Source organism: Triturus cristatus, chromosome 6, assembly GCF_964204655.1.
Source record: "Triturus cristatus chromosome 6, aTriCri1.1, whole genome shotgun sequence".
Taxonomy (NCBI): Eukaryota; Metazoa; Chordata; class Amphibia; order Caudata; family Salamandridae; genus Triturus; species Triturus cristatus.
In genome coordinates, this window is record NC_140589.1 from 1,820,449,466 (window position 1) to 1,820,463,935 (window position 14,470).

Genomic DNA, 14,470 nt, shown 5'->3' on the forward strand with positions numbered 1-14,470 from the left:
TATTAAATTGAAACCATTAGTATCTACACAAAGGCTACCCACACAGGGAGAATTCAAGCCAGTTGTTCCAGTTCGTGCAGGTTGGTGATTACAATTGGAATTGGTATTAACTTAGCGCTTCCTGCCCCTGGTGAGGCGCTAAAGTCCTTTCATAATGGAGAGAAAAATGCTCTTTGGGATCTGCCTGTTAGTGATTTAGACGAGCATAACGGTTACAGTTAAGAATGAAGTTTCCCTTCAGTGTAATGCGATTTGTAGTCATTCTTTTCAAACAAACCATGACAATGATGTGCCAGTTCCATATGTGGTTGTTAATTTCATGCATTTAAAATACCACTCTGTTTCACTGTATTAGTAACATTGTCATGCATATGTATTTTGTTGTCTGTTTAGGTCTGGCCTACAGACAGCTTTAGCAGTCTTGTCAGCCTCATGTTTTCCGAACAAAATCATAGTAAAAATACATACATTTATACATACATAGAAGGGCTTTCAGCCAGCCATTCATTGGTCTTTTCAAATGTCATTCACAGTTTGCTTCCGCCCTCCACTGCATACATTAATGGGGTACTGTGCAAGCCCACTTCAGCCACTGGCTGCCCTTCACTGTGAGTGACGGCATTTAACCAAATCACATGTGCACACTCAACCAAAAATGAGTGCACTTCACTTCACATTTTCTGTGAATGGACTGTAGCTGGCAGCACTGGTGACAGGGAGCCGGCAGTGTGGAAGAAACTAGAATGCAGAATAAATCTCTCATTTAAGCACCCAAAATAGCATTATACAGATGGTACAGGGAACTCCTTAAATAATCCTCGCACCAATTCAAAATGGCCTCTGTATTCTCACCTTTACCCTCTGCAAGACTTCAGGGACAACCACAGGTTCTAGCAAAGAGATAATTTAGTTATAACTCAAAGCCTTAATATGGACATTCATGCATAGTTTATTCTATTTAAACTTGCAGAGAGCTGAGTCATCCCTTCAATCTCCATAGCAACAGGTCCTTGCCCTCCTCGCTACCTCCTCTGTGCTCTGCTGATAACAACCAATGGACAAGTGGTATCTCGTAAGGCTATTAGGGGCTCGTTTACAATGAATTGGCGTAGGGCAGAGCTGCAAGTCATTATGCTGCGCTGCCCTATGCCGATTCGAAAGGGAATGCACTGTATTCAGAAGATACGGTGCATTCCTGTCCTTTCATCTAGCACGGGCGCAATCTACAGCCGAGCGCCATGCAGACCCCCTTGCACCATGATGCAAGTGTGTCTGTGTTGTTGGCATGATTGTTTTTGTGCAGGAAGTGGGCACCTTCTCGCATAAAAACAATCACAAGAGGTGTTTTCCTCATTTCATGTGTGCAGCAGAATGCAGCACACCTGGAAAGATGAAAAAACTAGGAGAATAGTAAACATTTTTCCTTGTTACGCCTCCTCCGGGAAGGAGTACATTTTTGGTACTGCCCAAGGTTTACGTAATGTTTTAAATCTGGGGTAACATCAAAATAATTGGGTATTGCATGGGAACACCCAGTGAAACACTCATGGAATGACTCCTTGATGCAGAGTAGGGCAAGGCAGCGCCACGCTGCCTTGCCGTACTCCATATCTAAGAGGCCATGCAAAGCCAGGCAGGGTGGCTTTGTGTCACCTCATAGATATGATTGAGAGGCTTGTGTCACCTTATTGTCATTAAAAGTGAAACCTCGACGGCACAGGCCTCTTGTAAATGAGGTCCTCAGTGTTTATCAAGAAATACCTACCAACTGCATGATAAAACCCACCTTTGGTGTTTATGAGCTGCAAAGCATCGTCCTCTCAAAGGTACAATGTTGGTGAATGAGAAATGACTGGAGATGTGGTTTGCTCGGTTGGAGTTTTATAGTTTCCTTTCATCCCCTTCTAGCCTTTATTGTTCATCCATTTTATCTCTTTTTTTGTAGTCTTTAAGAAACTTTCTTTTTCCGGTTGTTATTCTCTTTTTTCGTTGCTCTCCCTTCTAATATTTTATTTCTTCATTTGCAATTTCTCTTTTCCTTCTTTAATATTTCCTTTTCATTTTATCCCATGGCATCCGGAGGTTCAGGCCCAACTTACAACAGTGCAGACTTTATTATTTTACACAACTGTGCAGCTCCATTCAGTTACCTTAGCCCACGAGTCTGCTGAATATCTTCGGGAAGTGGATATTAAGGTTTCCAGTTACAGCTTCAAGCTTTGTACTTGCTGTTAAAACTATAAAGTTGGAAGCCATCCCTTTCATCTGGTAAGTGTATACTTGTGGACATACCCGATTCAAGAGGAGACTCTCGATCTTTTTACTTTAAGCCCAAAAGGGCTTTAGTTTTTTTACACCTAAAATCCCTCAACTTCCATGTAAGTCAGTGGGGAAAATAAATTCCCCCGATTTCTTTTAAAAATCGCAAGTTTAAAGTGTTAGCAGGATGGAAGTGCTTCTTGCCCTTCGGCCTGCTGTGCTCATCGTATGATTTATCGGAGGGATTCTAGAGGGGATAAAATACAGCCTTGACAATGCCCGTGTAAATTAAAAATTTGGGGAACGGTGTGAAAGGCTGGTTTCGGGTCAAGCAAACTTAATTTGGGTCTCTCTACAGCTGGAGTTAGATCTTCGACTGTAGACAACCAACTTTAGAGGACCTTAGGCAACACGTTTGAAACATCTAAATTTCCACACTTTCCTTTCTAAACAAAGCTTGCTTGTACCCTTAATAATGTGTCTACTTTGGACCTGCAATTTTCACTGTTGAGTTGCTATTATACATGGAGCATTGGCTCGTTTCTAAGCACTCCCAAATGGTCTAGTAGGGGCACTGGTGCACAGGAAGATTTTCTCAGGATCACACATTGCCATCATGTGGAAGCCAGGTCTCTTTCTTCTGCAGTCAACAAATACTTAGGGGATCATTACGATGGCGGGCCGCCCACAATCGTTTCGGTAATGGGACCTCCCGCCAGTAATGCGGAGGTCCCGCTGAGTGAATTAGGATGTGCCCGCCACTATGGCGGGCGCATCCAGGGCCCTGATCATTGCGGACAGTGATACTTGCTGCAGCACCGTTCGCAATGCCAAAATGCCACGTAGTGCATTTCCATGCACAACATGGCAGGCACCACGCGGTGCCTGCAACCATGTGCATGGAAATGCAGGGGGTACCATGGATACCCCCCAGTGCACATACACCCTCCCCCCACACAGAGGGGGCCCGCAACGGGCCCCCGAACCCAGCCTCCGCCAGCCTTTGCATGGCGGTTCCACCACCATGGAAAGGCTGTCTGACGACAGCATTGTAATCTGGCGGGCGGTCACAAAGCGATGCCCCCCACCATCCTAATGTGGTGGGGTAATGGGAGTCAGATGGCAGAGGGACCGCCACTGCCGGGCTGGCGTTGGCGGTCCTTCCGCCATCATAATGAGCCCCTTAATGTCCCACATTGCCTTTTGCAGTTCTCTGGCTCTGTATTATAATATATTTTATATTGGAAGCATATGCCCATCATACATGATTTTCTTTTTTTTTAACTTTTATTATTTTCAGTTCTCTTGCAAATGCTTATAAAAATACATACAAAACTTTGTACAATATGTGCTTTGCCATTCTTTTTTGCAGTTGTGTGTAGAACAAACCTGACCCAAAGGCATCAGAGGGGTTTACATGAGCAATAGATTACGCTGGAAAAGGGCAAATCTTTTTATTTTTTAGGTGCATAGACATTAAGTGATTTGCCAAGAATCACAGGATGTTGAGCTGAAGCCAGAAATTGCACCTGGTTCCCCAGTTCCAAAGTGAGCAGCTCTTGCTGTTAGGCCACATCTCCTCCCTGTCATGCTTTCTTTGATCTAGTTTCCATGTCATTTGTGCACAGTTCTACATGCCGTTATTTCTGATGATAATTTTTGCTATACAGGAACGGTAAGTGTACCCTGTTAAAGCAACAGGAGTATTATGTGCTGTGGGAATGATAGAGGAGCTGTGCAGGGGTTACACTGGAGGAACAGCAGCTCTACATCTGTTTCCTTAACTCTTCAATGACAGATTCTTTTTTAATGCTTTGCCACTCAGCCGGGATGTTTCCCATTCCTGAAAATTTTAGACCAAAATGTGTTTGTAGATTGGACCTGAAATGGGACACAAACCATCTCCAGTATAATTGTGTTGAAACATCTGGTGTGATGCTCCAGCACTCATAATCAGGCCCTGCATCTCGATATCTCCTGTAACGAAACTTTCTCCCATCATTTAGTACAATTTTACAATCACTAGATACTGAAGACGTGCAGATGTCAATAACAAAGTTTTTAGTTTTTTGCCATCTCTTACCGGATAGACCTTCGGGGCGATGGAACTGTACACTGTGGTCTCCATCATGGTCTGGGATTGTGTTTGTACAGGGAGCAGTGCACAGTGGGCACTTTACCCAGCATCCAGAGAACTGATCAAAAAGAATTTCATGAGGTTTCGTTTCAAACTCCTCAATGTCAGCCGTTTTAAATTCCTTCCTCAGATCTTTTACACGAGTCTTCAAAGTCATAGTCATGGCTTCTTGTAGAATATGAACATCAGGTACCTCAGGTTCGTCAAAGACACAGAGTTCACTTCTCTGAAAGATGAGCAACTGTTTAATTTGAGCGCAGAATTCATCTGACCAGGTGGACACATTTGTACATTTACCATTAACCTTTTTAGTGACATCACCAATAGTTTTAAGAACAGTCCTTTCAAAATAATCAAGAGTTATGTTTAAGTACTCATTCACCATGTTTTCGTTTTCATCAAAACAATAACTGTAAACTTTGTCTTTTATAAAACGCTGAAATGTTTCTTTGGGCTGATTGATGTAGCTCATATAGTTCTCAAAGTTCTCTTCTTCTGCTAAAGACAGAAGGAGATGATATTCAAGTTTTGACCTGTTACCATTGAAGGCTGCACAGTCTGAGCGCATCTTACTTGCTATGTCTATAGCAGTCTTGTTATAGACTGCTTGGCGGATCTCCATTTTCAGTATTGTACATACAAAATCAACAAATGTCACGATGCGAATTGTTCCTTCACAGGACAGTTTGAACCTGAGAAAGAACTGCTCCTTCTTGCTTTCAAAATAGGTTTTTGGGTCATTTGCTTTCTGAAATGATTCAGACATCTTAACAAATCGTGTTGCTGCCAATTGGCACAAATATAAGGAGACATATACTTTGTAGTCAGCTTGGAATCTAAACTTTGAGCCATCAAATGCAGACTTCAATTTTTCTTCTATGATTTTCAGAATTTCGTCAAAGTAAGATAGACGATAATTTTCATTTTTCTGTTCTTTCTCTTTGATGTATTCTGTTACACCTTGTTTTAGGGACTCTGTCAAATGGAAAATTAGGTCTAACTGGGATTTGTCTAAACTTTCCGCCAAAACCACATATTTTTTTTTCAATGAAATGTGCTTGGAAAACTCATATGTAAAGTCGACCCATGTTGCAGACTCTTCGAATTTGTCAGATAGATTTGAGTGACTTTTAAACTGCTCTAGAAGGGTATTTTGCATGTCTACCTTAACATTCGGTTTCTCTGCAGCGGGGATTGAAGAAATCACATTTTGGAGACAAGACTGCCAGATATTATCAAAAATGTTTTTTAGCTCCTCTTCCCCCAGTTCCTTATCTTTAAAGCCCAAGGCCGTTTTTTTGCTATCCTCAAGCAGGCGCTCTTCATAAACTAAATACATTTGACTAAATTTGTTTTTATTGTTTTTAACTCTGATTTGCTCTTCTGCCATTTTGACTGCTCTTTCGATGAGATCATACTTAATATTTTTCAACCTGTTTTCAGTATTTGCTTTCCACTTAATTAACACCTTACTGTCTTTATCTTCACTGAAGAACTTTTTCATGCTCTTCATGATGGAATCACATCTTTCCTGAACCTCCCTCTCTATGTATGTTCTGTCTACTCTGTGGAGTTCATCGTTTCCTATAGTAATATTCAGCTTGTTTTGCAGAATCAGAAAACCCTCCCTCAACTCCCATGTCCATGAGTTATACATGTTTTCTAACTTCTTGTATGTTACAATCTCCAAGGAATTCCTAAAACTAAAGACAAAATTTTCATTTAACAAAGCAGCCCATAGATCATTTATACGCAATTTTAGATCTGACATCTTTAACGTGGTGCACCGAGCATCTCTTTTTGCAATCGTGAGAATAAGGCTTTTCAACTCCTGCACATTCTGACTGTAGCTGGGATTAGGAGGGGCCATTGGTCCATCTCCTTCCCAAAGATGGGCAAAGTACTGAATATGAGATTTTACATCAAATCTGATGATGTCATTAAAGCATGTCAGGTCACAGCTCTCTTGTTGGGCTGCAATCTGTGTCATTTCATCCAGCTGTTCCTGAAGAACTCTTCTTCCTTCCATGTTTTTTGCTTTTGCTGTAATATCTCCAACATTTTGGTGCACAAATAGACAGCTTGGAGAAATGTTTACCCGCTTCATTCGCAGAAAGGCATGGACTGCAATTTGAAGAAAATGTTCCATTTCACGAGGATTCTCTCCATAGATGTTGATGAGGGTCACGTTTCCAAGTCCGATGACAAAGGTGGCCAGCTCATTGTCATAGCTGCTACATGACTGAACATTTGTCTTCCCAGAACCACTCAACCCCTCTGTGTCAATGACAAGCATATAGTCAAACTGCAGGTCAGACCTGAGCTTGTCGTCCAGCTTGATCAGCTGCATGAATGCTCCTCGCGTACATCTGCCAGCACTCACAGCAAACTGAAGGCCAAACATGGCATTCAGTAATGTGGATTTTCCACTGCTCTGAATGCCAAGTATTGAGAGGACAAACACTTTAACATCTCCAAGCCTCTCAATTAATTGATCGAGGATTGCATCAATCCATTTTAATGGTACATGCGAAGCATCACCGTCCATCAGCTCAATGGGATAGCCTGACAGCATCAGATCTGCTGCAGTCTGTGGCAAGACATACAAATGTTTGTCCTTTGTAGGCATTGAATCCAAAGCTTCGTAAACCTGACCCACTTCCCTGAGAACATGTTCAAGGCTAAACATGGAATCGCCAATATTAATGGAGAGTTTCTTCAAGCAGCTTTCATAGGTTTCCTCCAAGTCGTTGTTTCCTGGTTTATCTTTATCTCTGCTCATCAACCATAAACTGTGATATTGTTGATACAAACTCTCAAGAACAGGGGATACCTCTCGGTGAAGGAAGAAGCTAAACCACTGCAGGAAGTACATCTTTTTAGAATGGGACCCTGAGTTTAGATACTGAAGAAAGGCCTTCATGAATGCATTTAGGGGGAATGCCATTTGGAGCTGCTTGTTCCTGATGTGATGATTTTCTGACTCAATGTCACTTTTCTGCTGCTCAATGCTCTTGTTCATTTTGCCCTGAAGGCGTCTCTTTCCCTTATCATTCTTACACCAGGTGTGCCAAAGTTCTCCCTGAAGGGGAAGAAATGTCTTTTTCATGTCTAATATATTTTTCTCTTGTAATATCTTAAGTACTTGTTCTGCCATGTGCTTGCCTTCTCTGCATTCTTCCGCACTTTCATCTACAACAATCCCATGCTTTTGGGCTATTTTTTCGCACTCCTCAAGACTGCGAGTGTTGGTTGAATTCTTCAGAAGGCGTTTTATTGTAGCTGTCAGTTCACTGATAAAAGCTGCTTCATTTCTGTTCTTTGCAGCTATTCCTACTATAGTTTTAGAGTTAGCAAGTTGAATATTCTCCTCATCAGCGAAGAGACAGATCAAAGGAGTTGGTGACTGAAGACATTTATTCAGGATTGATTTGCTTTTTTCATTCTGGTCATTGTCTGATAATAGAATTACATTGACAGCTGCTATTTCATTCAAAAATTCAAATTGCTTCTCGTGGCCCCTCGCATCTCCATGAAGATTCGTGAAAGCGATACAGTCATCAAAGCTGTCATCATCTTTTCCGCTGGGGCAATACCAGGCTATGTCCACCACACCGTCCATCAGAAGGCAGTCTGTGCTGGCACCTTTGCAATGTCGGTGGAAAAATATGCTATGCTGCTGTTTGCTCAACAGCTTTGACAAGATTTGAGATTTAGAAGAAAGTGAAGGACCAAACCTCATGAACGCCACCAGTGGCAACCTGGCTTCTGTAATGGGCTTTTCTTTACATGCATTTGTTTCCTTGTTTGTTGTATTGTTTGATTGGCTCACCCATTTCTTATTCACCTGGCGTAAGGACCACAATGGGAACTCAATCTGTGATTTGCAGGGATTTGGGACTAGAAATGGCAGAGCGAACTGACAAAAGGCTAGTTTTGTTGAAATATACTGTCGCAAAAAATCATCCGCACAATGAAAAATTGCCATCTGGACGTCCATGGGGTGCACCACAGCCTTTTCCTGTGGCGCAGTATCAGAAATTTCGTTCCTAAAAAAACTGAAAAAATCATCAAATGTATCGCCAGTTTCGTCTGTTTTATTAGTACCACTGGTGGAACTCGTACTGTCCATGACTTCTTTACCTTTATCTTCGACAACCAAATACCTTGCCCGACAGTCCCACATCATCAACTTTTGCAAAAAATATAAAGGAAGTTCTCTCTCTGTTAGAGGCTGGCTTTCAGAGAGATATGACTGACCAATAATGTGGATTTCTGACTTTTTCAATTGCCTTGGATAATACTTTTCAAGGTTAAGCCGCTTAATCAGAACAGAAAAACTTTGATTTGTGATTGTTTCATGGTTTTGAGGATTACTTTGCGGCACATTTCCAGATTCTAAAAAAACTTCTTGACATACTGATTCCAGATCTTGCTTCACTTGTTCAGCTTTTACATCATCCAGAGTTTCGTCATTATTACCGCATATTAGTGCATTCAGATCTTTTTCCAGAGTGTTCCAGTCACCAAATTTATCATGTTTGTTGAGGACACGAACAACTTTGTGGAAAAGAGATCCTGCCATATGGTCTTTAAAGAAGACCAGTCGGTCTTGCTTCTGTTCTGGAGACACTACCTTGTTTTCCACTGTTACTGTCAAGGCTCTTAGAAGTGAAAAGGCTTGTGCCTGTAAAAGGTTTTTTTCACTTAGGACCAGATACTTTGTGTTTGCTGCCGTCATTTCTTCAATTATGAAATCAATTTCTGCCTTGCCAATAGGATACTGAAAAGTGCTACTTTGCGCACAGTATCCTATGCACTTAACAATTGACAGAAAAAGACATTCTTTCTCTACTTGTCTGGTATTTCTAAGAGCCTTCAGGAAAGAGGACAGTGAAGACCTCACCTTTTGAGTAGTATTTATCTTGGAATCATCCTTTTTTGATTGACTGCCATCGTTAGAGTCATTTATGCATTCCTTTATGTCATTCTTGGATGCCTGTAGAACTTCCACAAACTGATCAAATCCAGTGACACTAATATCTTGATGTTGCTCTCTTTCAGACTCATCTAACCACTCCCTAATGATGGAAGATCCAGGAAAGTCTTCAACTGAATGCATATGAGGTTCAACAAGGCAGCGCATCAGCGATTTAATATTTGCTGTTTCTTTCCTAGATGAACCTTTGTGTTCCTTGACAATATTAATCAAGAAATCCTGAAGCACTGGATCTGAGAGACAGATATTAACCCAAATGATGTAGTTTTTTACTTTTTCATTCAATTTGTGTTTGAAGTCATCTAAATTCCTTAACTTCTTCTCTGCACTGGACACTGGCCAGGATTTGATATCGAGCAAAAATCGTTTAGCTTCATCCACTGCACAAAGTAATTTTTCTCCAGGTAATAAAACTGCTTTTTGGTTTGTTAGGCGGTTGTAGGAATCCAGAAGACAAGTGGACAAGTGCTGTATATCTTCAAAATCAGTTTTGTGGTTGTGGAGTATAATGTCCCACACTGGTATAAACTGAGATCCTCTGTCAATCACATGCCAGGTTTTGTTATTGCAGACAAGACCAGCTTTCCACTGTTGAAGTGAATCTACTTCTTCTGGACCACCTGTTTTGGAAACCGACATCTGAATCTGTTTCTGGAATGTTTCCTTCTGTGTTCCAGTGAAAGATGCTTTTCCACTTTGATTTTCTGCATTGACGGCCACCCCCACATTTAGGCCATAACTGGCACCAACATGTATGTTCAGCGCATCAATTGTCATTTTTCTCGCTTCATAAATATCTTTTGCTTTGAAGCCTTCGGATGAGGCTTTCCACCAGTAGATCCCACCAAAATGAAGAGGGCCCTTGTTTGCATGGGAACCAAATCGATGAAAAAAGTTAGCAACTTGACTGTCCACTATTTTCTTATCACCATATTTGGTAAGACTCAGAAGCTGTTCAGTTTGTTTTAACTGTGTTAGGGCAGCATCAGAAAGTCGAAGATGATTCATTTCAAAGTAGCCCGAGGCTAGGGGGATGTAATTGAACTTTGTTGTACAAATGTAACTGTGTTCAGAATGGGATATATGGTCTATTTCAGATTCTATAGATGGTTTGTATCTTTCTTGTATCTGAAAACCCCAAAAGCCAACTTGTGCTGAACAACTCAGGCTAAATCCAAATTTTTCCACTCTGCGTGTGAACATTAACTCAGCTGAAGAAGAAGAAAATTCTTTCTGCTGAAATACAGGACTTTGTACTGGACCATCAAGCCTGAATTCTTCTGGAATAGTAATTAGATGTTCTCGCTTCTCCAGAGAATCTTCAGGTATTGTGGTCTTGTAAACACCCTCAAGAGCAAGGCCTCCTGATGCATTTCTCAGGACTTCTTTATCAGACAGACAGATGTGCTTCTTGTCAAATTCCCCATCCATGATAGTTAGTTTATTGTGTAGGTCTTCTATCATGTCCTTTAAAGTTTTCCCAGTTGACACCCAATGTTCTCTGGGTATGTCCATAGCTTTTCTTAACTCTTCTTCTTTTGCCGTAACAAAAGTGTCCTGGTGCTTTCTACTCTCAGATTCCATTTGTTTTAGTTCTTCCAACAATGATTTTCTATAGTTCTTTAGTTTTCGCTGATTTGCTAAATTTTCCTCTTGCCACTGTTGTCTTTTTAAGAGGGCTCCAGGAAGAACAATTAGCTTTTGAAGTGCTTGCTTTTCCCATTCATGCTGCACATTACCTTCTAGCTTTTTGTAATCGTTTAGTTCAGCATATTGCAAAGCTTTCACATTAGCTATGCCAAGCTTGGATTTTAATATAGGTAACCAGTATTCTGGATTTAGCCCCACTTCCACAAGCGCCATTTCAAGTTCCTTCTTCCCAAGGTCTTCTGCAATTGGCCCTTGAGGAAACTCATTGTCTTTGGACATTTCTAGAAGAAAAGAAGATCAAATTATGTTTTTATTTTAATTTATATTGAGAACTGTCACATAATTCACTTAAATCACTGTTATGAAGAGATACAGGCAAAACAAACCTTGACAAAGCCAAGGTTATTCTTCATTATTTAATGTCCCATTCAATTTCGCTTATTATGAGTACATTTGCTTTCTTCACCTAGGGCTACACTCCAATGAGACTTCTCCATGGAGTTCAAATGCTTCCTACAGTCCAGTCTGACTTGCAGCTGCCATCTTTTTTTTAATAAATAAGAAATGTGATGCCTTGTTTACCCTCATAATCATGTTGGGCCTGGAGAGGGGCACTGGACAACCAGGTTGACTAGAGACCTGCAGAACTCAGAACAAAAGTGTGGTTGGGGGTCCTCATCCACTCTGCAACAAGGATCAAGGCACATATCTAGATATCTAAGATGGTCTTAGTTCATAGCAGATGCAAACCAAAAGGGCAAAAATAAAAGACAACTTTAGCATTAACTAATTAATTTACTACACTCATCGAACCTAGGTCTAAAATTAAAAGAACATTATGGGGCCAATTTCGATGTCGGGCAGAAAGCCTCCTCCCGACAGTGGGAATCTCCTAGACCGTGTCAGAACCCTTCCGACTGACTCCGCCAGTTTACAATTCGACTGACCGATTACGATGTTCGTGGTCGGTTTGTAAATCGCATGGTCTTTCCGAATCGGTTCCGACTGGCTCTCTCAGAATTCGTATTGGTCGGAACCGCATCATACAGTTCTATGGACTGCGTTTCCGACCGAACGATTATGATGTCAGTTTCCAATAGCCTTTCCTAGTTGGCCTGTCCGACACAAAAAGGGAGTCGGAAAGTGACTTTTGGGACCCCTAGCAGGCCCCCCTTCATCCTGCGGCCTCCGGTTGCGGGCCAGAGGGGGTACCTAAGGGACCCCTCAGTAAAACCGTGCACTGTGTGCCAGGCACTATAGAGTACCTGTAACAGGGTGCAGAGTTTTCCGCACACCCCCATTTCCCCATAGGAGTCTGTGTTGTCGGGCGGAACACAGGCTCCCATAGGAGTCAATAGGAATCCAACCGAGCAGTATTCAGTCGCATCGTAATCGGTCGGGAGGAACAGCTGACCGCAAGTCGATCGGTCCTGATTACGAGTCGGTGTTGGGAGGAGGAAACTCCGACCGAAATCGTAATGAGACTTAAAGTTGAACTTCAAGAGCTTACAGAATTTTATGATATGGGAACAGATATATCAGAGGAGAAGTTAACAGGCTCTGACAAATCTGTAGATAAATATGAAGAACTAGAAGGCCTATCTCGATCTATTCAAATTAACCGTACATGATGGTTAAAAAACACATATTTCATAAAAAAACTTTAAGAAAGCGCTTAGCTGTATTTAAATACACTTAGGGGATATAAATCAAAAGCTACAGTCAATTTTTCAGAAAGTGGTGACAGAGGTAGAGGTGCCGGAAAATTCTGAAACAAACTTTGATGGAAGGAAGATAAATAAAGGCATAGCCTGGAGAAAATTGAATTTCAATGCTGCGTCCATGGAAAACAGATTCTGGAGATCAAATCTACATTTCTAAAGTATCACAAAAGAGACAGAAGATAATACTACTGTGGAAGATGCCTTCACAAAACTAATTATGGAATAATTTGTTGGTAGATCCTAAAACTGCCCAAGATGATTTTACAATCACATTAGAATATATGGTGCCCTCCCAAGAAAACAACAAGAGAATGGACTACTTAGAAGCATCGTGGTCAGAAAAAAAAAACAATTATAGAAAAACAAAAGAGACTAGGATGCTGAAGGCAAAGACTGGGTATACTTTTAAAGATTTGTGAACTTATCTTTACAATCAGTCCACCATGGTAAGAAAATGAGAGGTTTGCTACATGGTTTCAGCAGGATAGTCTTCAGGCACAAATTGCGCAAAAATGCAAGTTATGACACTCTAGAGTAGAAGAAGTATAGTTGTTCAGGTAGCAAGGGGGGGGGTAGAGAAGTTCATGAAGTTCATGAAGAAAATTCGAGTGAATGGGAAACGATGATTAAATGTATAGGTAATTTCAACAGTAAATTGTAAAGATGGCTTGAAGTTGAATTGAATTATTTGTCAATAGTTCACAAGTTTGCAAAGCAGGGTTAGCTATTAAACCAACAGTTGGCAAATATGGGAAGAAGGACACATGAAAGTAGTTGTTGTCACTTCTGGGGAAATAATGTTAGCTGAACTATAGAGTGATTTATCCAATGATATTCCTTTGCCCCCTTATCTTCCCTAGTGGAAACACAGGTTCCTCTTCCCCAGAAGAGGTGCCTGGCAACAACCACCAGTTTGGAGTATGAATACATGAGGGGGAGAAGGCATGGAGAAGGGGTCAATCATAAGCAGTTCAGGTTAAATATGAGGGTGTCTGGTGCACAAACAGTAGTGGTAAGAAAAGGAAATAACCATCATCACTTAGATAAGACTATCGTGTAGGGACTACTAGATCATGAGAAATGAAACACTATAAAGAGTTTTTTAGAACAATTCAGAGCTGATGTACTTTAATTACTGGATACTTGTGCTACAAAAAGCAAATGTGAACTGCTAAATCAATATTGTTAGGTACAAGAAAGTAGACAGTCAACAGCTTAAGCATAAGTAAATAGTGTTATATCAATCAGAAAGAATACAGGAATTAAAGTGATTAAAATGTTGCAAAAGAAGGCTGGTAAATTGATAAGTTCTAATATATATATCTTTTTTGTAACTATTTTTATAGAACATGCTCAGTAATCAATATTTAAATCACATATTCTTGGTCAAATTTACAGTACAGGCTACATGTAGAGCATTCACCATTCATTTCAGTAGTCTACGGTAACTGTTATTCAGTGACCCTCCCCCCTTGATTTGCCTACTCCCTACATGCCTCTATAAACTCTCCAGTTCATCCAGATTTCTCCCATTTCTTCGGTCACCCTCTACTCAAGTAAATTGTGTGTTCCGCCTGTTGGCACCAGTCAAAGTCAGAGGCCCAGTCTGTTACTCCCAGAGGGGCAACCGCTCCCCAGTGCTTGGCGATGTTGCATTTGGCAACCACCCCTGCTACTTTGAGCCAGTGTGTCAAGTATTTA

The 14,470-nt window shown here is 41.0% G+C and overlaps 1 protein-coding gene across 1 annotated transcript in view; it reads right to left on the reverse strand.

The window, feature by feature from the left end:
• Positions 1 to 3,487: 3,487 nt before the first annotated feature.
• Positions 3,488 to 14,470, reverse strand: part of LOC146822090 (interferon-induced very large GTPase 1-like) — a 180,314-nt gene continuing 169,331 nt past the window's right edge. Inside the window, exon 2 of the mRNA XM_085609425.1 lies at positions 3,488 to 11,326. Within this exon, the coding sequence (XP_085465551.1) occupies positions 4,026 to 11,324 (7,299 nt within the window). The 5' untranslated portion in view covers positions 11,325 to 11,326 and the 3' untranslated portion in view covers positions 3,488 to 4,025. The remainder of the gene's footprint in view (positions 11,327 to 14,470) is intronic.